This window comes from Ostrea edulis, chromosome 5 (assembly GCF_947568905.1).
Source record: "Ostrea edulis chromosome 5, xbOstEdul1.1, whole genome shotgun sequence".
NCBI classification, from domain to species: domain Eukaryota; kingdom Metazoa; phylum Mollusca; class Bivalvia; order Ostreida; family Ostreidae; genus Ostrea; species Ostrea edulis.
Genome location: NC_079168.1, coordinates 4,470,778 through 4,498,377, shown reverse-complemented (window position 1 = coordinate 4,498,377; position 27,600 = coordinate 4,470,778). Strand labels below are relative to the sequence as shown.

The 27,600-nt window shown below is 36.1% G+C and overlaps 1 protein-coding gene across 3 annotated transcripts in view; it reads left to right on the top strand.

Annotated features, from left to right (window-relative positions):
* The first annotated feature begins 19,343 nt into the window (after positions 1-19,343).
* The window catches only part of LOC125652488 (protein mono-ADP-ribosyltransferase PARP6-like), a 30,176-nt gene continuing 21,919 nt past the window's right edge, over positions 19,344-27,600 (top strand). The window contains exons 1-5 of one of the 3 annotated variants that reach the window (XM_048881718.2): positions 19,344-19,538; positions 21,780-21,898; positions 24,718-24,810; positions 25,185-25,274; positions 26,399-26,529. In XM_048881718.2, coding sequence (XP_048737675.2) covers positions 21,817-21,898; positions 24,718-24,810; positions 25,185-25,274; positions 26,399-26,529 — 396 coding nt within the window. In that variant the 5' untranslated portion in view covers positions 19,344-19,538; positions 21,780-21,816. Of the gene's footprint in view, positions 19,539-21,779; positions 21,899-24,717; positions 24,811-25,184; positions 25,275-26,048; positions 26,093-26,398; positions 26,530-27,600 lie in introns of those variants that run through there. The other 2 variants (XM_048881719.2, XM_056167065.1) reach the window with 2 other exon arrangements.

The window sequence follows — 27,600 nt, the reverse complement described above, 5'->3', positions numbered from 1 at the left end:
GAGCACCTAAACCACTATGCCACCCAGACATGCAAGTTTATAGGTTTCACGTTTGACAGGCTGCTAAATGTCAAGGTAAATTTTGAGAACGATTTTTCATATTTTAGCCATTTTCAACAAGAGGGCCACCTTAAACCAAATTTCCCCAAATGGACTTACACATGTACAGTCATACTCAAGTGAAACAAATGCAGTGCTTTATTTCTGGTTTAGGGTGGCCTTTTCAAACATTTTGCAATTTCTTAGGTCACCTACTATATACTCTATATAGTCAAGGTGATGTTTGTGCTTATCAAACAAAAATACTATCAACGTATAAATATCTTTATTGAGTAATTTGGGTAAACACAAGTATAAACTAACACTGTATACCAGAATATTTGTAAAAATTATATTCAAGAAAAAGTATTTATATAGGCGAAATTGCATACCAAGTGCGCTATACTTCTTTCTTAGATTTGATACCGTATCTTTGTTCTAATCTAAGATGTAAATGGATAGTGACCAATCTCATAACTCTTACAAGACGTGGAGATCCGGGTTAGTATAGGTCCTCAACACCCCTTGCTTGTTGTAAGAGGCGATTGAATGGGGGCGTCCTTTCAGACATTAACGGCAAACTAACAACTCAACTGTATGACAAACGGGATGATTTCAGCTTCTCCATCGTCAACTTCCCACATTTATGTAGCAATATTCCATTATCACCTGCATATGGTGTTTATATATCTCAACTGATTCGATATGCAAGAGCTTGTTCTGGGTATAGTCAGTTTTTAAATCGAGGTAAGCTACTGACAAACAAGTTGATGGTACAGGGATTTCAACAGTCTCGATTGAAGTCAGCATTTCGCAAATTCTATGGTCGTTATAACGATCTAGTTCGTCAGTACAATCTCGCATTGGGTCAAATGCTGTCTGACGTGTTTCATACCGATTGTTAAGCCGTTCTTGGCACACTGATTTTGACTGCGGATAACTCCGTTTACCTGATCAGGATATAGGGCTCACGGCGGGTGTGACCGGTCAACAGGGGATGCTTACTCCTCCTTGGCACCTGATCCCACCTCTGGTGTGTCCAGGGGTCCGTGTTTGCCCAGCTATCTATTTTGTATTGCTTGTAGGAGTTATGAGATTGATCACTGTTCGTTATATTCACCTTGCATGATACTGCAAAAACTGAGGCCCCGCGTCACAACAGGTGTGGCACGATAAAGATCCATCCCTTCTCAAAGGCCGTAAGCGCCGAGCCTAAATTTTGCAGCCCTTCAATGGCAATGGTGACGTCTATATATAATCGAAATATTTTCGAGAGAGACGTTCAACAACATACATCCAATCCTACAAAGAATACAAAATTAAGAGTAGAGCAAACACGGACCCCTGGTCACACCAGGGGTGGGATCAGATGCTCTGGAGGAGTAAGCATCCCCTGTTGACCGGTCACGTTCGCCTTGAGCACTATGTGTATATCTTGATCAGGCAAACAGTAATCAGTAGCCAAAATTATTTCTTAAATAACGGCCAAACAATTGGTACTTAATTTAAACAACATTGTATCAAATTCTGAATGAGATTGGGCAGCAGAATAAGTCTATGTAAACCCTCTCCCTAAACAGGGATCAATCTCATAACTCATATAAACAATACAAAATAAGGAGTTGGACGAACACGGACCCCTAGATATACCAGTGGAGAGGTGGAATCAGGTTCCCGGGAGGAGCAAGCATCCCCTGCTGTGAGCCCTATATCTTTATCAGGTAAACGGAGTTATCCGTAGTCAAATCAGAGTGTCACGACCAGCTTAACAATCGGTTTGAAAAACTTCACACAGCCTAAAATCGGTTTGAAACACGTCAGACATCAATGGACCCAAATGATAGGTTGTATTTTCAAACTAGATCGTTGTAACAACCACGAAATTTGCAAAAATGCTGACTTTAAACGAGACTTGAAATCCCTGCACACCATCAACTTGTTATATACATGGTTAAATCGATCAATTGAAACAGCCGATATAAATCAACCTCCGTCATATGAGCAGTTCAGTAAAGTTAACGTTGTTGAAACAATAGAGATTTGGCTATTTTCGGTAGAAGGTGGTTATGGCTGATTTCATTCGATCTATTTTTTTTTATTGAACACGTCTCACGTTTTGAAGGATAAACGGAGAACTTGTCGGTTTCATAGTGATCTACTTATAAAAAGGGTGATACATGTAGGTAGTCGCTATCCTTGTTTCGTTTTAGTATACAGTGGGTCACTGTTCGTTATCTTCGCCTTTCATCCATTTCTAAACATATATTAATTTCATTTTTATAGCACTTTTAAGCATTTATTAATTTCATTTTATGGAATACTAGTATATGAAAGGTGAAGATAAGGAATAGTCATTAGTCTCATAACTCATATAAGGAATAAAAATTGAAGAGTTGAACAAACACGAGCCCCTGGACATACCAGAGGTGGGATCAGGTGCCTATGTCTTGAAACGGAGTAAACAGTACTCAAAATATATGTGCCAAGAACGGCCTAAATTCGGTTTGAAACACGTCAGACAGCATTTGACCCAATGATGGGTTGTATTGGCAAGCTAGATCATTAAATCGACCATAGAATTTACGAAATGCTGACTTTCACCGTGTCCAACCGTTACTTTGGAGGAGTCGCAAAAAAGTACGAGGGAGTCGCTTTTAACGCCAGAGGGAGTCGATTTTCTTCGCTTCGAAATTCGCCGAAAGGTAGGTCATGGCTTTTTGTTGCATTTATAACTAGTATTTGCACAAATGCTATATTGCACGGAACAATACGATAAATAAGCTACATTTACATCGGAAGTTTGCAAGACTTAACCATCTGGTATGCTCAAACACTTCGGATCTGTTTGCAGAATTCATAACTTTTGCTACATTGATGACAAAAATACGCATTAATGAATATTTAAGCAGTATGACTAGATAGTAGGTGATCTAAATGTATTATTATTTGACAATCTTTATTGCTTGACAATCAGAATTTGGAAAATACTCGTTTAAAGAATGCAAGGCGACGATTTCTTATTTCAATGCTAAGGTAACGGAGGGGGGAGTCGAACTTTGTTAATGATTAAGAAAGGGGTAGTCGCAAAATACTTTGGATTCAAAGAAAAAATATGGTGCACAAATATACTTTTACCTGTTTATTTGATTTAAAGATACTTTTTACTTTGTGTTTGCATGGATTATTTGATGATATAGATGGAAGAGCATGTTATGATTAGCGAGATGGTGGAAATGATACCACGACCGGCTTTTGAATGCAAAATTTGTGAGAAGACTTGTAAACTGAAAGGTAGAATCAATTCCAGTGTCATTGTGGAAAATAATTTTCACAGAACTATTTACTGAAAACACATCAAAAACCCATGATGAAGCAAATAAAAAGAAACTTATTTGTGAAGTGTGTGGAGCTTCATATACAAGTTCAGGGGCCTTGAATGACCACAAGAAATTCAAACATAAAAATGAGGGATACTTGTGTACCCAATGTGAGAAGAGTTTCAAAGACACATTACCAATTAAGGAGGCATTTAGCAACTCATTCACAGGAGAGACAAGCTTGTACCAAATGCGGAGGTCACTTCAAATTAATCAAATACGTCTTATATTCGTCCAAAATTTAAGTATTTTACCCGTTAGTAACTCATTCAAAGGAGAGAGAAGGTTGCAACCCATTATTTATCGAGTGATTACTTTGATCTACAAACCTTTTGATGGGTTTATGAAGACTTTCTATGGCGGAAGGACGTTCCACACTTTGGGCAAGAAATGGTTGCAGTAGCCGAATGCTTGTATTTAATATGGTCTTTTAAATATTTCCTTTCAAGGAAATTATTTTCCACAAATCTCACAAGAAACAGATGGCCCCTCAATTTTCTGCCACGGCGTTTCTTGTGACCATCAAGATCTAGGAAGTGACCTCCGCATTTGGTACAAGCTTGTCTCTCCTGTGAATGAGTTGCTAAATGCCTCCTTAATTGGTATGTGTCTTTGAAACTCTTCCCACATTGGGTACACGAATATCCCTCATTTTTATGCTTGAATTTCTTGTGGTCACTCAAGGCACCTGAACTTGTATATGAAGCTCCACACACTTCACAGATAAGTTTCTTTTTATTTACTTCATCATGGTTTTTTTAATGTGTTTTCAGTAAATAGTTCTGTGAAAATTATTTCCCACAATGACACTGGAATTGATTTCCATCGTTATGGGACTGTAGGTGCCTCTGCAGACTACCTTTCAGTTTATAAGTCTTTTTACAAATTGCGCTTTCAAAAGCCTGTTGTGATATTATTTCCACCATCTCGCTAATCATAACATGCTCTTCCATCTATATCATCAAATAATCCATGCAAACACAAAGTAAAAAGTATCTTTAAATCAAATAAACAGGTAAAAGTATATTTGTGCACCATATTTTTTCTTTGAATCCGAAGTATTTTGCGACTCCCCCTTTCTTAATCATTAACAAAGTTCGACTCCCCCCTCCGTTACCTTAGCATTGAAATAAGAAATCGTCGCCTTGCATTCTTTAAACGAGTATTTTCCAAATTCTGATTGTCAAGCAATAAAGATTGTCAAATAATAATACATTTAGATCACCTACTATCTAGTCATACTGCTTAAATATTCATTAATGCGTATTTTTGTCATCAATGTAGCAAAAGTTATGAATTCTGCAAACTGATCCGAAGTGTTTGAGCATACCAGCTGGTTAAGTCTTGCAAACTTCCGATGTAAATGTAGCTTATTTATCGTATTGTTCCATGCAATATAGCATTTGTGCAAATACTAGTTATAAATGCAACAAAAAGCCATGACCTACCTTTCGGCGAATTTCGAAGCGAAGAAAATCGACTCCCTCTGGCGTTAAAAGCGACTCCCTCGTACTTTTTTGCGACTCCCCCAAAGTAACGGTTGGACACGGTGACTTTAAACGAGACTATTGAAACTCCTGTTACATTAACTTGTTTGACAGTAGCCTGCCTCGATTTAAAAGCGATCACACTCAGAACAAGCTCTTACCTATCAAATCAGTTGAGAGATATAAACACCATATACAGGTGATAATGGAATATTGCTATATAAATATGGGAAGTTGACGATGGAGAAGTTGAAATCATCCCCTTTGTCATAAAATTGGATTGGTGGTTTGTCGTTAATGTCTACTTTCAATAAAATACCTCAGTACGAAAAAGAGGTGGAGGACTCTATGGTGTCTTTTATCTCGAGTTCACGGGGAAATATCAAATCGACATATGAATAAAAATGATTTGTGTTGATAGATAAAACGTCGTCGATATATCGTAGGCCACAACAAGAGATTGTTTCTTCTCATGTAGAAGCTTTTAAATAAATTCTGCTTCATAAGATGATAAAACAGGTCAGCTAACAATGGAGCACAATTCGTGGTCATGGGGATTGAAAAAAACTGTTGGAAGACCTGATCACCAAACACCACGAAGATATTGTCAATGAGGAACTCCAGAATATTTTTTATTTCAACTTCAGATTACTTGTTCGTGGAATCAGAGTGGTGTGTAACGAAGTAATTCTTTTAAATGACTGATCACTAGAAACGAGTATTTCCGTTTTTCATTCTTGTTGAAGAAGGATCTGTCTATGATGTCAAAAAGTCTTGTGTCTTTAATTATCGTAAAGAGTGGTTGTGTAAAATGCATGCTGAAAAGCCATACGTTTTGATGTTGTTGATTTGAGAAAAGTGTCGCAATTTCAAATTTACTAAAAGTTCTTCAATTTTGTTGTGGCACAGTACGTTTGACGTTTCTCCTTCACAGCTGTTACTATTTTCGTGAGAAGCAAAGATAAGGGTCTGGGGGGAACATTAAGCAAAACAGATTGAAGTAAACATCCACATAATCTAATGAAAAAAATGCCCATAGTTTGAACTTCCTCTATATAGTTTTTATTTACATTATCTACGACCCATGCTTCTATGTCTTATTTTAGATAAGTCTTTGCAAGAATAATTAAAATGAATTCAAACTATTCTGATCTATTTTCAGTATCTACGGATTCAGTAACTACGGATTCAGTGACAACGGGTTCAGTAACTACGGATTCAGTAACAACGGATTCAGTAACAACGGATTCAGTAACTACGGATTCAGTAACAACGGATTCAGTAACTACGGATTCAGTAACAACGGATTCAGTAACAACGGATTCAGTAACTACGGATTCAGTGACAACGGATTCAGTGACAACGGATTCAGTAACAACGGATTCAGTAACTACGATGTCGACAGGACAGACACAAACTCAAGCTGTCAGTAGTGTAACCACGAAAAGCATCACATCAAGGAACCCTCCGCCCAGTATGTTCCTCGGGACAGGCACATGTACTTCTTGTAAGGGTTATCAATACTGTCTATGCACACACTGTCTGTTTATATATATACCGAGTGTTTGTGCGCACATTCAGTGTTTACACACACGTTGGTTTTTTAAAGGTAAACATTGAGTGTTTATTTGTACCACTAATACATGTATATGATTTATGAGATTGATACCTGTTCGTCTTCACTGTTCACTGAGTATTTTTGCACACTCTTATGGAGTAGACCAAGATCTGCAGATCTACCATCGTCAAAATGGCGTCCGCGTGACAGGTGAGAATTAGCCTTTAATCAACAAGCGCAGACGACGAACAGCCATCAATCTCGTAAGTTTTATTGATAAAGAATGTACAATTAAGAGTAGGGCAAACATGGACTCATGGACAAAGCAGAACTGGGATCAGATACCAAGAGGAGTAAACATCTCTTGCTGACCGGTCACACCTTCCGTGAGCGCGATATCTCGATCAGGCAAACGGAGTAATATGTAGTTAAAATCAGTATGTAAGGAACGTCCTAACAATTAGTATGATGCACGTCAGACAGTGTTCGACCCAGTAATGTCTTGTAGTTTAGATTAGATCGTTAGATTTTACAAATTTCTAAAATTAGGAGATTTTGTTTTTAATTTCCTGTAAGATATTTCATTTCCCTTGAAAAGTTCAACCTTCCAACTGTAAAAATCAAAAACTTTGCAAGATATTATTTATGCCAATAAAAAGGGAGTTTTACTATCGGTAAATCATTTCTCCCTCGTGTTTGTTTTTCTTTTAAGAATTCTGAACATGACTTATTTTTCTCTATCGGAATTTTATTTTTTAAAGGGGCAATTTTCATCTGTCAAGTGAACCTAGCATGTGATAAAGTATGTAGGTGATATTCTGTTAGACGATCCTTTGAATATTCCTGATAATATGAGAAGTACATGTAGTAGAAATAATGGAGACGTCAGAGTCTACATCCGAGAATGTATCATTACGAGAGAGAGAGAGAGAGAGAGAGAGAGAGAGAGAGAGCATTGGGGATGGTTGTATGTATTAATAGAAGTCGTATCTAGTCATACTTGCAATGTTTACCGAAGTTCCCGACTTTCGCCGAGGAGACGCACCTATTGTTGTATCGTCGATCTAAAAATGAGTGTTTTTAAGAATCCATATGCATGATAAATAAATGATTAAGTAATAGAAAGTGTGCACTGAGAATAAATAATCTTCAAAACAAGAAATGTTTGTAAAACAAATATGTCCCAATGGTGCAAAATTGAAGTGTTATACGCATGCATCATTTAATTGATAGTAGTGACAAACCAATTCAAGATATTGAGCAGACAATATCTTGTTATGTCAAGAGTGGATTGACCATGTGACATAAAATCAATAGGGGTCATCTACTCTGTATGCTGTACCAGTGTTCCAAGTTTGGTGTCAATCAAGCAAATGATTCTTAAAATATAGGAGATAATACTAGTATATTACTATGTCCAGTTTGACCCTTGACCATGTGACCTCAAAATCAATAGGGCTATCTACTCCGTAAGATGTAACAATGTACCAAGTTTATGTTTGTCAAGCAAAGAGTTCTCAATATATTGATCTGACAGTATATTCCTCTGTCCAGTTTGACCCTTGACCTTTAATATAAAAATCAATGGGGGTCATCTGCCCCTGAAGATGTACCAGTGTGCAAAGTTTTATGTTTGTCAAGGAAAGGGTTCTCAAGATATTGAACGGGCAGTTTATTCCTATGTCCAGTTTGACCGTTGATCATGTGACCTCAATATCAATAAAATTCATCTTCTGAAGATGTACCAGTGTACAAATTTGATGTCCGTCAAGCAAAGGCATCTCTTAACATTGAGTGGTCAGTATATTCCAGTCCAGTTTGACCCTTCACCTTCGACCATGTGACCTCAAAATCAGTAGGGGTCACATACTCCTCAATGTATAAATATACCAAGTTTAGAGTCTGTCAAGGAAAGGTTTCTCAAAATATTGAGCGGAGAGCATCTTCTTATGTCCAGAGTAGATTGATCCTTGACCTTTTAACCTGAAAATCAAAGGGGTTCTTTTCTAGTCGTAAGCAACCCACAGATGAAATATCATTACGATGAAATAAATGGTTCTCAAGATATTGAGCGGACAACATGTGGTCTACCGACCGACCGACAGGTGCAAACCAATATGACCCTGAGGCCTCTTCTTTGAAGGGGAATAATTAGTATGTAAAGAACGGTCTAACAATTTGTAAGAAATAGAAAAGTAAATGTATATAAAGAAATCATAAGACGCTTTTGGTAATATTTAGCATTACATATCATAATTCGCACGTGTGTTTCAGTACCGTCACGTGTTTCACTTCAGTGACGTGCGAATGGTGTGCACTTCTTTAATACCTGTAAGTATGCGTGACTGTTTTGCACTGATTTATATTTTTGATAGCCATCCAGAAACCGTCATTACTTATACCAAAGACAAACTTCTAAATTAATTGAAGTTTAAAATCTTCGCTAATTTTCATTACATTGGACACAGAGCTTATTCAATTTCATTATCAAAAATCGCTTATCTATTATGTATCATCGCTGAGAAAATGTTACATCTAAAATAAACTGAAATGCATTTCAATGGTGCATCTTAAACATCAAGTCTCGCGGGGATCCTGGTTAGAATAGGTCCTCGTAAGAGGCGACTAAATGGGGTGGTCATTCGGATGAGATCGCAGAAACCGAGTCCCGGCTCGTGTCACAGCAGGTGTGGCACGATAAAGATCCCTCCCTGCTTAAAGGCCGTAAGAGCCGAGTATAGGCTTAAATTTCGCAGCCCTTCGCCGGAAATGTCACGTCACGTCTCCAAATGAATGAAATATTTTCGAAAGGGACGTTAAACAATATTCAATCAATCAATCTAACATCAAAAACGCCTTGCGATTACAAAACTGAAATGATATTGCATCTACATATTATTTCAAAGTCGAGATTCGGGGGGTGGTTGGGGGGGGGGGTGGTGGTTCAACGGTGAAATAATTTTGCGTCTTGGGTGTTGTTAAGAGTCTGACTAGTACTGTACTATTCTCACTAGGATTGTTTTACCAGACCGCCAATCAAACGTTACATGTATTAGGGATCGATTGATTGATCTTATCTTGTTCAACGCCCCTCTCAAGAATTTTTCACTCATGGAGACATCACCAAGACCTGTGAAGGGCTTCAAATTTAAGCCTATGCTCGGCGCTTACGGCCATTGAGCAGTGAGAGTTCTTTAGCGTGTCACACCTACTTTGACACGATACATCCGTTTTTAAGGTCATCTCCGAGGACCCGTGAATGGCTTAGATCAATCGCAGCCGTGATTCGAACATTCCGCATGCGGGGCGAAAGCTCCACCTCTAAACCACTGCGGCGATTGTATCGAGGATTAATTGTTGAAAGATACTATATAAGAATCATGAAATTTACACATCTGTCTATTGTTAACTTGACATTTTATTTATCATTTCTAGCAGAAATATGAATTATTTCATTTTGAATTGAATTTATTAAAAACAAAATTTTGTTTATAAAAATTATAATTGAAACTATTAAAAATTGCTTAGATCATGAAATACAGGTATTGTTAAAAGCAAAACTTTCATTTTGCAGATTCCAGGAATCAACAGTTGTTCTACATACCTTTGTCGATGGGCGGGCTGACTATTTTAGCTAGCCTCAATGTCACCAGTCGGTTGGGTTGTGCTGCTATGTGTACAGAAAACTGCCTCGATTGTTACTGGTTCTCCTATGATCCAAACACGAAACTGTGTGAACTCTTATCTTTTTGATACATATATCATGTTCTTTACAGTTTTCAGTGCTGAACTTGACTCAATACCTGCCTTCAATTCTTTGTTCATTTCCGATAGTGATTACCGTCTTAAAGTATAGACGGTATACAGAGTTAGAAGTGATTTACAGTCTTCGGACTGACCACTTCCTCTCTTTTGTGATTGGTAGAAAATACATGATATGAAAATTTTCTTCATTTCCATTGATTAATTAAAATACCGTTTTACCCAAGGAAGAAAATGTTTCTGTGCAATTTAACCATTTAACAAGATTTTCAAAGTGCAAGAAATTACAAAACGAACAAAAGAAAATTACAATTAATGAAATTGACACACAACTATTACAAAATATTCATGTTAATATGTATACGGTGTGACCGTTGGACCGAGCGAAGCATGAAATAGTCATTGGTGTATCCCAAGTGATAATCGTAATTCCGTTAAGTACGGTAGATTATGATTCATTTAAAAAAACATTTTTATGAAATTTTCCTTTCGCTAAACACCCAGTAATATCTCAGTATTAAAGGGGGATATGTGGGGATAACAGTTCTACAGGATCCGCCTATTCATTTAACGCGGGAAATGAAACACAAGGCGACGTAAACCGTGCATTGGGACGTCACATTTAGCCTCGACTTTTTATGCCCCCGAGATCGAAGATCGGGGGGGGGGGGGGGGGGGGGGGGGGGGGGGGGGGGGGGGGGGGGGGGCATATTGTTTTTGTCCTGTCTGTCATTCTGTAATTCTGTCCTTCTGTCTGAAACTTTAACCTTGCTAATAACTTTTTAACAATAAGTGATAGAGCTTTGATATTCCACATGAGTACTCCTTGTGACAAGACCTTTCAGTGGGTACCAACATTTTTGATCCTGTGACCTTGATCTTGGAGTATGACCTACTTTTTGAAAACTTTAAGCTTGCTAATAACTTTTGAACAGTAAGTGATAGAGCTTTGATATTTCACATGAGTATTCCTTGTTACAAGACCTTTCCGTTGGTATTAAACCTTTTGACCTTGACATTTGACCTACTTTCATTTTTTTTTTACATTGGTCATAACTTCTAAGTGGTAAATATTAGAGCTTTCATATTGTACATGAGCATTTCTTTTGACAAGATCTTTCTACTGGTACCAAGATATTTGCCCTTGTGACCTTGACCATCTTCGGAATTGTCCATTATCGGGGGCATTTGTGTTTCACAAACACATCTTGTTTATTATCTCTTTTAAAGCAAACAATTATAAACAATAATACATCCCGTTTGCAATTAAAAGGGCCGTTAAAACTAAATAAAATTAACCAATAAATTCAAAATGGTAAAAAAAAAAAAAGTAACCGTAAGCATATCGTATATTTTTATCTAAAGAAACTCATGAACTCGTTCATCTATTTAGTCGTAATACTGTTTTTCTATTTGATGATTGGCTAAAACTGTGACAATGATAATCACACCATTCATATTTAACAAACTGGGTGTTTGAATTACAAATTACACATCAGTCTTGTATTTTTGGCATTCAAGATTAAAACACGAATAACTCTAGAAGCAACTAATTAACAAAGCAATATGGCGGCACCCATATGGATCACACAATTTTCAGTGAACGTATGTAGAGATTATCTCTATTCATTTGCTGATTTTCTCATGTTTTTCTTTTACATACGTGTTCCTTTGTTCGCGCGTTTGGCGCGTCCGAGCTTCGCTCTGTAATATGTCTTACGGTGTGACCGTTTTGAGGGCGTAGCAATTGGCATTACTATCTAGATCCATGACAGGACAAAAATTATCCCGAAATATTAGCACCTATAACGTGTGAGGACAGAGCTCAATCAAAGTATTCTAACTTAGACGTTTTTGATCCGCCAGAACGCGGGAAACTCTATGCAACTGATGTAACAGCGCATTGTGACGTCATATTCAGCGTCGGTATTTTGCAAATCCACAATAGGAGACATGACCTACTATCGCGTTAATCGTGTGATTATATACGATTAAGAAAATAAGATTTACATGCTTTTACAGATTTTATATAACATCTCAGAACGACGTGAACTTGGGTACACAAGATTCAAAATGGAGAAATGCATGTCCACGCGCTAGTATTCGAATCGACGCCATTGGGACCAAACTTTTCAAGTTCCATAGGTATGGTTTAAGTTTTCATTAGTTTTCTATATTTTCCCTTTAAACATGTATATACGTGTTACCTATAGGGAGAGTTCCGCTTAGGGTCGTGAGAGGGCTTTGCCCTCTAATATGTTTTACGGCGTGACCATGTTTGAAAGCGAAGCAAAAAAGTTTTGGCATTAGTATCTATATCCAGAATAGGACAAAAACAACCCGAAGTTAGCACGCGGACGGAGCTGTATCAAAGCATCGTAATTTTGGGCATTTGATCCGCCTATATATTGAACGCGGGAAATATAACGCAATCGATGCAAACAGTACACTGTGACGTCATATTCAGCGTTGTTATTTAGCAAATTTACAAACATATCGTTTGAACCACAACAAAAAACATGGCGTTAATCGTGGAGTGATTATATATGATTAGGAAAATAAGATTTACATAGTTTTACGGATTTTATGTAACATCTCTGAACGACGTGAACTAGAGTAGTCGAGATTCAAAATGGAGGAATACATGTCCACGCGCTAATATTCGAATCGACGCCATTGGTACCAAACTTTTCAAGTTCCATAGGTATGGCTTAATTTTTCATTATTTTCCTTTTAAACATGTATATACATGTTACCTATAGGGAGAGCTCCGCTCTCACGGCCCTTCAGGCCGTGACAGGGCTTCGCCCTCTATTATTATTCAGAGAAATGATCTAATGATAATTAAAGATATTATTAATAATATATAATAATACATTCTTTGTTTTGTTTGTATTTTGGGATTTTTCTATTTGGTGGGACTAATCACTAATTTTGTAGTGCCATAAAGCTAGGAATACATAAGAATAATAAGACCTGTCCACAAAATGACGTTCACTTGTTTTTGAACAGCGTGCAAGGTGTAATCTGTCCACGTGTTACTACGATTTAGGTAAACAAGTCTAGATAGGACAGTAACATTAGATTACACATTATGTTGCTTTTAATCACTCTTACTGTAAATTTAATCTTTTGCATTTTTCCTACACTTCTGTGAAAAAATTATTCTATTCTTTTAGGACACATTTTCCTTTCCTTACAATAGCTAACATTTTAATAAAAAACATTATTCATCTTTTCCATCAAATTTTACATATATTTTATATCAATACGGTACGTTAATATGTTTTACGGCGTGACCGTGTTTGAGGGCGAAGCAAAAAAGTTTTGGCATTAGTATCTATATCCAAAACAGGATAAAAACAACCCGAAGTTAGCACGCGGACGGAGCTGCATCAAAGCATCGTAATTTTGGATATTTGATCCGCCTATATATTGAACGCGGGAAATATAATGCAATTGATGTAAACAGTACATTGTGACGTCATATTCAGCGTCGTTATTTAGAAAATTTACAAACATAGCGTTTGAACCACAACAAAAAAATGGCGTTAATCGTGGAGTGATTATATATGATTAAGAAAATAAGATTTACATGCTTTTACGGATTTTATGTAACATCTCAGAACGACGTGAACTAGGGTAGACGACATTCAAAATGGAGGAATACATGTCCACGCGCTAATATTCGAATCGACACCATTGGTACCAAACTTTTTAAGTTCCATAGGTATGGTTTAATTTTTCATTATTTCCCTATATTTTCCTTTTAAACATGTATATACGGGACGTGTTACCTATAGGGAGAGCTCCGCTCTCACGGCCCTTCGGGCCGTGAGAGGGCTTCGCCCTTTAATATGTTTTACGGCGTGACCGTGTTTGAGGGCGAAGCAAAAAAGTTTTGGCATTAGTATCTATATCCAAAACAGGATAAAAACAACCCGAAGTTAGTACGCGGACGGAGCTGCATCAAAGCATCCTAATTTTGGATATTTGATCCGCCTATATATTGAACGCGGGAAATATAATGCAATTGATGTAAACAGTACATTGTGACGTCATATTCAGCGTCGTTATTTAGAAAATTTACAAACATAGCGTATGAGCCACAACAAAAAACATGGCGTTAATCGTGGAGTGATTATATATGATTAAGAAAATAAGATTTACATGCTTTTACGGATTTTATGTAACATCTCAGAACGACGTGAACTAGGGTAGACGAGATTCAAAATGGAGGAATACATGTCCACGCGCTAATATTCGAATCGACGCCATTGGTACCAAACTTTTAAAGTTCCATAGGTATGGTTTAATTTTTCATTATTTTCCTATATTTTCCTTTTAAACATGTATATACGTGTTACCTATAGGGAGAGCTCCGCTCTCACGGCCCTTCGGGCCGTGAGAGGACTTCGCCCTCTATTATATAATATGTGGCCAAACTATAACGGTATTTTTAGGTTTTTAGCCGAGTTGCGTAGCAAATCTCGGCTTTGAAATTGGCGAAGGATGGGTGTTCAGCCGGGCGGGTGGCGTCCACAATTACATGTAGCTTGTCCGGTCGATAACTTTCATACTTTTTGATACATCTTTGTGAGACTTACATATGTTGATCACATCCAAAAGAGGAAGGTTCCTATTTATTTTAAGGCCAAAAGGTCACTATGTCACTAAATGTCATAGATTTGAGCTTGTCTGGTCTCTAACTTTCATACTACTAGGGATATCTTTGTGAAACTTACATATCAGGATCACATCCAAAAGAGGAAGGTTCCTATTTATTTTGAGGTCAAAAGGACAAAGGTCAAGGTCTCTTTGTCACTAAATGCCATAAATTTGAGCTTATCCAGTCTCTAACTTTCATACTACTTGGTGCGTCTTTATCAGACTTGCATATTTTGATCACATCCAAAAGAGGAAGGTTCCTATTTATTTTGAGGTCAAATGTCAAGGTCTCTTTTTCATTATATACTGTAGATTTGAGCTTGCCTCTAACTTTTATACATGTACTTGCTGGTGCATGTTTATCAGACTTCAAATCCAGATGACATTCAAGTTTCATGTTGCTTTTGAAATCCAAAGGTCAAGGTCATTATCACACTAAATACCTATTGCGGTCATTTAAAGCTTCATACTTCTAAACTATATTAAATACGTGCATGTTTTTACTTCGTGAATGCAAGCGTACATAAGTTTCCAAACTGCAACTCGGCGATGCGCATCTTTGATGTGTTTTAGCGATTGTTATCCATGTTCGTTTCTAACACAGTTGTCCTACTTGTGCAATAATAATGTTTATAAACATTTGGTCAATTTAAGGCTGTTTGCTTTGTTTCATTACTAGTAATAAAATTAGTTGAAAATTTTCTTTTCTTTGTTTTGATATAGAGGGTTTAATCAGAGCAAATATGTTTTTGATTAGTGCAAATACCATTCATATTCAAGGTCATACTTGTGATGAAACTCTAATAAAATCGGACTCAGGATACTGCTTTAAAGTTGTCGCTAAAGACAGCAAGAGTATATATATATATATATATATATATATATATATATATATATATGAAAGAAAACACAGAAATCCTCCGTAAAGCTTTAGCTTCATATATAATTATATGAAGTTGATTCGGTACAGTTGTAAATAAGTAACGAAAATCAGAATGACACATTCCATAAAAGATATATATATATATATATATATATATATATATATATATATATAATGATGCTTGTATCGTGTAGATGACTGTTGATGGTCTCACGTTTATTGTAATGATAAATTATTACATGAATTGTCTTAGAACTATATTAAACAGTTTCTTGCATGTACAATATTAGTCAGGTGTTAGACATAATGGTGTTTACTGTTATAAAATCGTGTGCTTCATAAAAAAGGCCTAATCGATAGAATTTATGTGTGTTGTTGAAGTCTTCCTTAAAGTGTGGATGTTACATGCACCAGTTATTGTAGGCGTCTTTGTCGCGTGCAGGGTACCTCCCGATGAACGTACACTGTACTGTAATTCACCACACGAAACTTGAATTTCTGCAGCTTGATGTACAATGTTTTGGGTCAGAATAACATTTCATTGGATACACCCACAGATGTATATATCAAAAATGCGTTTAATCACCGATTCCTATAGTTCTTTCCTCCCAGAGCTTAATATCATGAAAGGCGAAGATAACGAACAATGATCAATCTTATAACTCCTATAAGCAATACAAAATAGATAGCTGGACAAACACGGACCCCTGGGCATACCAGAGGTGGGATCAGGTGCCTAGGAGGAGTAAGCATCCCCAGTCGACCGGTCACATCCGCCTTGAGCCCTATATCCTGATCAGGTAAACGGAGTTATCCGTAGTCAAAACCAGTGTGCCAAGAACGGCCTAACAATCGGTATGAAACACATCGGACAGCATTTGACCCAATGATAGGTTGTATTGACGAACTAGATCGTTATAACGACCATAGAATTGGCGAAATGCTGACTTCAATCAAGACTGTTGAAACCCCTGTACCATCAACTTGTTTGTCAGTAGCCTGTTTCGATTTAAAAACTGACTATACGTAGAACAAGCTCTTGCGTATCGAATCAGTTGAGGGATATAAACACCATATGCAGGTGATAATGGAATTTGCTACATAAACATGGGAAGTTGACGATGGAGAAGCTGAAATTATCCCGTTTGTTATACAGTTGAGTAGTCAGTTTGCAGTTAATATCTACTTTCAATAAAATATCTAAGTATGAAGCAGACGTGGATGACTCTGTGGTGTCTTTTATTTCGAGTTGACAGGGATATATCGAATCGACATATGAATGAAAGTTGTTATTGTTAATAGACAAAGCGCCGTCGATATATCTAAATGTCGAATCGAAGGCCATAGCAAGAGATTTTTTCTCTTTCTGTCGACCGGTCACACCCGCCTTGAGCCCTATATCCTGATCAGGTAAACGGAGTTATCCGTAGTCAAAAATTAGACACACAAAAACAGAAGTACACATAAGAAAATCACACATTTTCGTTAAAGGGACTGATTCACGATTTTTCCCAAAATTTTCTTTTTCACTTTTAATGATCAAAATCTACTGTCCAATGTGTTTAAAAGAGTTCACATAAAAATTAAGGTTATACATTATCAAAGAAGCTTATTTTAGAGAGTTTATTTGTTTTGTAAACAAAGATTGCGGTATGTTATTGTTTATGAAATTTTTAAAGGAAATGGATATCGATCTAAGTTTAACATGTCTTTTACAGTTCAAGCATTTTGGGGGCAAATGTGTCATCTAAACGTTAAAATTTGTGACTATGCAAAATTAAGATGCTTTATATTACAAAATCAATATTTCACTTGTTTGTTTGTATACATAAAAAGACTCGAGTCTTTGTTTACATAACACATATTTAAGGCTAAAATATTGCTTTTATTCTTGCATTCAGAAGGTCAAAATTTTGGCTGTCAATACTAAATGAGTTATATTTTTAATGTTTACCATCAAAAATGAAAAATATTTTTATCAAAAACCGTGAACCAGTCCCTTTAAACAGAATAATAGAAATAGATAAAAAAACTTGTTGAAATGACAAAATTTAAATATCAACAGTTTTAAAAAACGGCTAATTCATAAATATGTATAGATTGATTGTGGATATTAGGGAAACCAATGTATAATAGACATCCAGTAGAGGAAATTCCAGCAGAGGAGTTATTGCCATTGACAAGATTTTTAAAATGATAATTAATTGATTATCTATGTGAAATATAAACCTTTTCAGTATTTATAGTTTACCAGATTTTTTTTATTATATCCAGTGAATAAAATTCCTGAGAAAGATATATTTCTATCATGCGCAAAGTTTAATTTAATAAGATTTTTGCAAAAACCTATGACATCACATGAGGATCGATCAACCTTAAATAGAGTTTAGAGCAATATGGATTTTACGCTTTACAAAATAAATTTATTATTATTATTATTTCAGCTCCAAGACCTACGTTACAATATTTCTGCTAATATTAATTGACTTTGTCCAGGTAGACTCCTTTGTTGTTTAACTATAGGACCTACTTTTTTGTTGCTTCGTGCCCTTTTGGATTTTTACTTTTAATAAAACTTTTAAAACTTCACCAGTGTCTTCTTAATTAGGTGTAGTGTCACAAGAAGTGTGACATGTATAAAACTGCGAAAATTCAACAAGTCAACAAGTTCAGTATCTGATTTATCACATGTATATATTTAACGATCGACTCAGTGACCGCTGCACTCCAAAATTCTTAATAGGCGAGAACTTCTAATCTAAATAATGAGATCTTATTATTTGATAAAGTGAAGACCTTTTAATTTTATTTAATCATAAATATTCTGTTAACGTTTTACCTATTTCATATCTATGATGAAATAAATCTGTTAATTCCTCTTACTAGGGTCATAAACTTCTTTTTAGTTTTCATTGGTTCTGTTTCTTAAAATCCCCCTCCCCCAACTAGCTGTATCTCTTTGGGCATGACAAGTCATCCACATGATATCGGTACATGTAGTCACTTTCACCCCAAATGAGGCAAAGCTTTTATACACACCCCGATTTAAAATGTGATGTGATACATGTACATACATATATAAATGTATATTTTACCAGGTGTAGAACTGAAATGTAATTCAATCATCTTTTAAAAGTATCTTATCTTAATTCGATTAAAAGGAAGATTGATTTAAAAAGGCTTTGTTTGGGGAAAATTATTGATCTTTTTAGAAACAAATCTTTTGAATGCTTTTTTTAAAATTATTTTTGGTGGGGTGGGGGGGGGGGGGGGGGGGGGGGGGGGGGGGGATGGTGTCATTGGATAGGCTCATGAAATCTTTTCTTAAGAAGGGAGCCATTTAAAAGTGTTAAAAATCATAATTCAAGATTTTTTTTTAGTGTATTTATTTTGTGAAAGAACATACTGTCGCAATCGATACTCGAGACACTCCAGGTAGATACCCGAAGCTGATAACCAAGGTAAATATAAATGTAGATACATGTAACTAAGGTAGACACCCGAAGAAGACCGGAGGCCGGTACGTGGTGTCCATAGATTTTATAATATTTTGACCTATACATCGGGCTCGGGCTACCGAAAATAAGTTGAAATATTGCACAAACCGGGAGGAAACTCAAACTGTCAGTGTCAACTCAATTTTTAAGTTTAAAACAAAATTATATTTTAAAGATTGGATACGCATGTATGTAACAACAGCTTAATGTGGAGATACCCTAGTTATTATAGCACATTACATCGTTCACAGGACAACAGCTGAACGGGTAAGTGTATTGCCCAAAATCTGATACAGGACACGTCGAGTTGCAGGGAATTTACAGCATTCTTCCTACTTTCACTTTAATTATTTTAACTGTTAGATTCAGTTTTAAATTGAAATAGATTTAGAAATGGTAAGTAATTCCTGATTCAGTCTTGGAATTTTTATTTTTTTTAAAGTTCGTTGAAATTTAGATGGTATGTTGTGGGCTTCCGAAATATAGACGCCCACTGAAAAAAATCGGCCGGCTTACAATCCAATTTGCAAGTTTACTGCCTGTTCTTTTGACAGATATTTATTTCCCCACAAAGTCCTTGGCCAATATGTGTTTTTACTGAGAATATAAATCGATTCATATTCATCAATTCAGTTACAAGTGTGAATGACTGAAGACATTCAATTGCCATTGTTGATGAACTGATAAATTATGTTTCCAAGGCTTGATTTAGTGACTTGAAGATATATTCTATACCCACATTAGATTGGCTCATTTGGTTGATCTTATCATATTTATATTTTTGCATTTCCTTTACAATGACACATATATGCACATTCACAATTTGCCAAAAACACTAAATACTATTGTAGTTAATTACTCAACATCCCCACTGCGTTAAAACAGTCCCCAATCATTTACAGTGTGGAATTTTTAAAGGCTCAAAAAAAAAAAACAAAAAAAAAAAAAGCCTGGGTATTGTCCATAGAATTATCTAATAAAAAAAATTCATGTTAAAATGTCAATTAAAGTGTAATAATGATGTTTAAAAACTTGACACCACAGATAATTCAGTTTGCTTAAGCAGCTTTGAAATTATTTTTCTAGAATTACTTTTATATACAGTTCTTATTAAAGAGGTTCACTCCTGAGATTTGAAGTAATGTAAATTTTTTGGGAGGTATATTTTTGATTTCTACATTGAAGGAGAATTAGAAAATTGAATAGAAAAACTGGGGTCACAATACTTGTTATTGAGCTACAGTGTTCTAAACATTGGTTTGGGTGGCAGTCATTTGCATTTAACAGAATGAGGGCAAAAAGATACACAAGGGCTGGTTTTTCGAAGCACTTTTTTGTTGCCATTTCAAACTGATGTTTCTCCACAATGCTCGTTGGACATGGGAATATGCTGACACATGAAAATTTACTGACCTCAAATATCCATGACTTGGGTTAGCAATCTGATTAATCAATCCTTCCACCACAGAGTCCCTGCCAAACCTTCAAAATTTGAATTGACACAGCATTTTTCAACTGGATAGGGTTCTGTAATAGATATGTAATATGTTTGCACCAATGGGATCAGTATTGAACCAGTAAATACTTAGTTGTAGCATCCTACGCAGTTGTGCTCAGTTCCTTAAAACTTAAAAAGTCATCAAAACAATTTGCAATCATTAAACATTCTTCTCAGAATTTATCCTTTTTGGGGGGGGGGGGGGGGGGACCAATTATTAATTTTCAGGTTCAAACAAATGCAAATTTTAAGCTCGGCCTTGCTCCACAGTAGAACCCACATCATAACTCATGTAAAACAGATTGTTCCATTTGAAAGTTTAGGAAATTTTGTTGGTTTTCCCATGGTAACCTTTTTGCTTTTTGGCACTAGGTAGGATAAATACACCCCCCCCCCCCCCCCCCCTTTGTGATGGTTTTGCACTCCTGAAACCTGACAGTGACCTTTCTAACCACCTTTGGATTTTATTTTTTGTTGGGCATCAAATTGTAACAAGAATATAAGAAGGGAAAAATTCTGGTTGGAATAGAATTCAGACACAGGACTTCATGCCAACAGGTGCATGTGTTCTTCCAACTGAGCTACCAGGCTGATAGAGCCAGTCCCCATCACAACTGGTTTCATAAAATTAATCTTAACAAATCATATATCATGTATAGGGTGGACTGTTTGATAAAGACATATGCTGCCAATGAAAATTTTCAAACAGTCTTGCAGTTGGGATTAGACTTACTCTTGAAAGTATCAAGGTCATTTTCATTTTATTTTCATAGTCAGCAAACATTTTTATAACAACAAAGAGACTAAGCAAGTGTAATTTGGGATGGAAAATGAATAGCTGTGACCTATTGATAAAGGAAAGTCAGTCTAAATTTACAAAAGAGATTTGCCAGACTTTTTATCTATATTAACCTTATAAGTGGAAGTGCTTCCAACATGATTAAGATGTCCAGATGCACTGGTTGTGCGTAAATGAATATCAGAATTAACCCGATCTTACTGATTTTTAGGAATAAGTACTTGTATGTTCACAAAACCAGTAACAAGATGACATTACGACAACAGAAATTTGCAGAGGATGTCAACACCGCTATTGCACTCTGTGAGCAGTACAAATGGCCATTTACAGGTGAGTAGTAACCAGGTTATATTTCCCTGTGAACAGTATGACAGATCGCTTAAAGGTTTCTATCTTTTGTTTCAAATTGTTGTTATGCCAAACCCTTGACATCCATGTCTTGAAGTGATCACTAACAGTCTGACCACATGAAGTGACCACTCGAACACTGATCACACAAAGTGACCACTCTAACATTTTGATCACTGACATTCTGACCACACGAAGCGAAGACACTAAAATTCTGACCACATGGAGTGACCACTTTAACATTCTAAACACACAAAGTGAGAAGACTGCTATCTGTCTGTGTGAGCTGTAAAACTGACTGTTTACAGACTTGTAGTACTTAGCAGTGTTATATAATAATCATAATTAATTTTTATTTGTGTTAAAGTTGTTTGATGCTAGCTTGAGAAGAAATACACTATAGACACAGGACCATTGGGTTTTTACTTTACCGTAATTTGCCGAATATAATATGCAGTTGTGTTGAATACGCAAGCCTCATTTTGGGCCTGAACAAAATGCACTTTGTGTGTATAATGCACAACAAAAATTTTGACCAAGTGGTAATCGTTTACTGAATATCTTCGAGGAAATACCTGGGTAATCATCATGTTAATTTCAGCAAAGCACAAGATTTTGTAGCATTAAAGGTTTAAAAAACTTGATATTTTCTTTGTTGGAACTTGAATATAAAACTAAATTCAAATAAATATTCAATGTTGTAACAACTGACATTAAAATATTAAACTGTAGCATTTAATTTATTGTAATAAACACACCACCAGTGATATACCAACCCTCTAGTTAATTTATAAAGATTATTATGATCAAAGGCATTAATAGGTCTGAAATAATAAGAGCTCTGTCTGTAAAAACAATGCTTTGGTAGAGAAATGAAAAATTCAAGCACAACCCTCTAAAATTTTGTTGCTTGAAGATGAAAATACTTGTATCTAACCTATCCATACCAGTCGTTTTCGGCAAAAGAAAATCTAATAGTGTATGCCGATTCGTAGAAATGCTAATTCATTCTGCATGATTTTTTTTTCACTTCATAGAATGTGTGAAAAAATTTCTTGGGTATTATATCTTTACCCTAAGGGGGTATCTGACAAAATCAAATGACAAGCGCAGTGTACTCAACAATGGCTTCGTAAAACATGTGCTGGTTGCCATCTTGTTATTTCTTTTGCTCAAGAAAAGTTATTCAAAGTTTCATATTAACATACCATTAAAAGATATTCTTAAATCTTAGAGTAACTAACTTTTTAGTGGCAAATTATTTTCCAACCTAGCTTTGTTTATTCTAGCACGTGACAAGGCATGGTTTACATATGCTAGAATGGTAGCATACGAGGGGAAGATTATTCACGTCCAATGAATTTTAATTTGACCGTTTCATGATGATTAGATTATTTACATATTGTAAATGTCACATTTTCTACAATTTTACGTTTTTGTAGTAATTTTCTTGAGATCGAGTTTTCATTTTTAAATAGATGGACAATGTGGAAAAGCATACATTGTCTATGAGCTAGGCTATGTCTCTGAGTGAAACATTACTTAACTGCCGAGTTCCACCTGAAAAAAGGTTAAAAACCTATTGTAGTATATAATATGTGCCCCTTTCTCACATCAAAATTTTTATGCCCCCGAGATCGAAGATCGGGGGGCATATTGTTTTTGTCCTGTCTGTCATTCTGTAATTCTGTCCTTCTGTCTGAAACTTTAACCTTGCTAATAACTTTTTTACAGTAAGTGATAGAGCTTTGATATTTCACATGAGTATTCCTTGTGACAAGACTTTTCCGTGGGTACCAACATTTTTGACCCCGTGACCTTGACCTTGGAGTTTGACCTGCTTTTTGAAAACTTTAACCTTGCTAATAACTTTTGTACAGTAAGTGATAGAGCTTTGATATTTCACATGAGTATTCCTTGTGACAAGACTTTTCCGTGGGTACCAACATTTTTGACCCTGTGACCTTGACCTTTGAGTTTGACCTGCTTTTTGAAAACTTTAACCTTGCTAATAACTTTTGTACAGTAAGTGATAGAGCTTTGATATTTCACATGAGTATTCCTTGTGACAAGACCTTTCCGTGGGTACCAACATTTTTGACCCCGTGACCTTGGAGTTTGACCTACTTTTTGAAAACTTTAACCATGCTAATAACTTTTGAACAGTAAGTGATAGAGCTGTACCAACATTTTTGACCCCGTGACCTTGACCTTGGAGTTTGACCTACTTTTTGAAAACTTTAACCTTGCTAATAACTTTTGTACAGTAAGTGATAGAGCTTTGTGACAAGACCTTTCTGTGAGTACCAACCTTTTTGACCCCATGACCTTGACCTTGGAGTTTGACCTACTTTTTGAAAACTTTAACCTTGCTAATAACTTTTGAACAATAAGAGATAGAGCTTTGATATTTCACATGAGTATTCCTTGTTACAAGATCTTTCCATTGGTATTGAACCTTTTGACCTTGACATTTGACCTACTTTAATTTTTTTTTTTACATTGGTCATAACTTCTAAATGGTAAATATTAGAGATTTCATATTGTACATGAGCATTTCTTTTGACAAGATCTTTCTACTGGTACCAAGATATTTGCCCTTGTGACCTTGGCCATCTTCGGAATTGTCCATTATTGGGGGCATTTGTGTTTCACAAACACATCTTGTTTTTTTTTAAAGTGTGTATTGTATTCAGTAAAATACTGTAGGCTACTTAGTTTTAAAAACTGTCAAAATTTGGGGGTTGGAGGAGGGGGTGAATTAATACCTGATTGTAATCATTGGATATTTCTCCTTACAGACTTTCATCAGACAGATAATTCCTTGTCATTTGCTCTCACTAAGAACAACATAAAACAACTCATTACTGTGTGGATATCGGAGGATTATCCAGGTAAGTGTTTCTCAGTTGATACAGGTCTGATTTTATTTGATATACTGTTACAGTACATGTACACGATGCTGGGGAAATTGTCAATGGTCACTGAATCACTGTCATTTATGTAACAAAATGATGATGATTGAGTCCCAGCTGTGAAATGTTTATTTTCCAACAATATCTTGAGAGTTAGAAGTTTATTTTTCAACTATTCTGTCAATTGAATATCTATATTCTGCTGTCATAATGGTTATATTTGTAACATGTAGAAAGTACAGTTCTTCTTTTAGAGGATCGATGTACATTAAATCAAGGACTGGTATAAAATAACCATGAAACCTGCAGTGTTATTGAGTACATTGTAATGAATTCAGTCATTTCTTAAACAGAGAACACACTGATTACTAGGCAAGACAAACCGGAGGACTCGGAGCACAGCAGTGACACCATCAAAACAATCATCATAGCTCTCAATAAAGGTAAGGAAAGCTGTGTACAGTCAGTAGGACTCAGTGCACAGCAGTGACACCATCAAAACAATCATCATAGCTCTCAATAAAGGTAAGGAAAGCTGTGTACAGTCAGAAGGACTCGGTGCACAGCAGTGACACCATCAAAACAATCATCATAGCTCTCAATAAAGGTAAGGAAAGCTGTGTACAGTCAGTAGGACTCAGTGCACAGCAGTGACACCATCAAAACAATCATCATAGCTCTCAATAAAGGTAAGGAAAGCTGTGTACAGTCAGAAGGACTCGGTGCACAGCAGTGACACCATCAAAACAATCATCATAGCTCTCAATAAAGGTAAGGAAAGCTGTGTACAGTCAGAAGGACTCGGTGCACAGCAGTGACACCATCAAAACAATCATCATAGCTCTCAATAAAGGTAAGGAAAGCTGTGTACAGTCAGAAGGACTCGGTGCACAGCAGTGACACCATCAAAACAATCATCATAGCTCTCAATAAAGGTAAGGAAAGCTGTGTACAGTCAGAAGGACTCGGTGCACAGCAGTGAAACCATCAAAACAATCATCATAGCTCTCAATAAAGGTAAGGAAAGCTGTGTACAGTCAGAAGGACTCGGTGCACAGCAGTGACACCATCAAAACAATCATCATAGCTCTCAATAAAGGTAAGGAAAGCTGTGTACAGTCAGAAGGACTCGGTGCACAGCAGTGACACCATCAAACAATCATCATAGCTCTCAATAAAGGTAAGGAAAGCTGTGTACAGTCAGGAGGACTCAGTGCACAGCAGTGACACCATCAAACAATCATCATAGCTCTCAATAAAGGTAAGGAAAGCTGTGTACAGTCAGAAGGACTCGGTGCACAGCAGTGACACCATCAAAACAATCATCATAGCTCACAATAAAAGTGAGGAGAAACTGTACAGTCAAACCAAACATTTGTATCATGTCTACAAAGGTATTTAGGAATAGAAATTACAGTCCAACCAATCATTTGTATCATGTCTACTATTCCATTTGTCATTCTTTAGTATGTAAGGATCTCATTGCTATATTCATATACTATTAAGATCATGCATGAAATTTCTTGCTGAGTGACTAGAACAATTATTTTCTGTTGAATTTTTCTAGAGGTTAGCAGTGGAGGCATTGAGAGATCTGTGAGCATGGAGACAGACGAATCGAATTATGAAGACTGTCAGGCGGAATTCAGCTCAGATGATGGGGAGGATGTTGTAGATGATTACTACCAGTTAGTAGAGGTAAGGCAGGTTGTTTGAGGTACAGTCCCTGAAACATTCTACTTTTGATTACCATTTTCCTATTCACTCACTGTGCGTTCACTTTGCGCTCTCCGTGCATTTACAGTGCGCTCTCCGTGCTTTCACCATCTGCTCTCTGTTCACTGTTTTGCATTCACCATGCGCTCACCGTGCATTCGTCGTTCAGTCTTTTGTCTTTGTTTTGTCATTCGGAGCATCAAAGTGAAAGGATCAATCTTCATAGCAAGGCGAAAATGATAAAGGAGCGTGTGCGTATATATAAGAATGGAAGGAAACTTTCTTACTAAATCAGGAAGGAAACTTTCTTATTATACATGTATCAGTTGAGAAATTTAATTTTGAAGTACGAAATGTCAGGATTATCCACTTCGAAAATTCAAAGAATGCAGACCATTAACCAATTTGTTACGTCAAGACAAGGCATCCTGGATTTTATAAATTGATTTGAAACGCGGCACCTATACTGTCCTTGCTGTTCGTTTGGTGCATCTATCTTGACTCCATCTTTCAGAAGTGATTGTTAATTACATGTAACCCAAACGACCGAGCTCATTACTAATTAATAGAGTATAGTATTTTCTTTGTCACATGCATCATATATACATTGTACTAATGCATTAAAAAATATTAAAAATACCATGTATCATTTGTCAAACAAAATGTAATAGTATTGTATACGGAGATGATGCCCTAATATTCATGATTTATTATAAAAAGGTCAAGAATTCTAAATATTATAGAGGATGACACCAAACATGCATTTTTCTACTTTTCCGTGTACATGTGTAGATGTATACATGTATCTGTACATGGAATACTGTGCACAATGTACACATGGAATTTGCTTTTGTTTCTGAGTGATTGCTGCATGCATTAATCATGCAAAATTTATAATTATTTTATGAGAAATATACAAGTAGTACTATATTTAGTACTTGGACAAAAATACACTATGCACTATACTTTGTTTAGACTGAATATATTCAGAATAGTAGAACATGCAGTTTCTGATTATAGTTTATTCTATAATCTATTCATTATTCTATGATT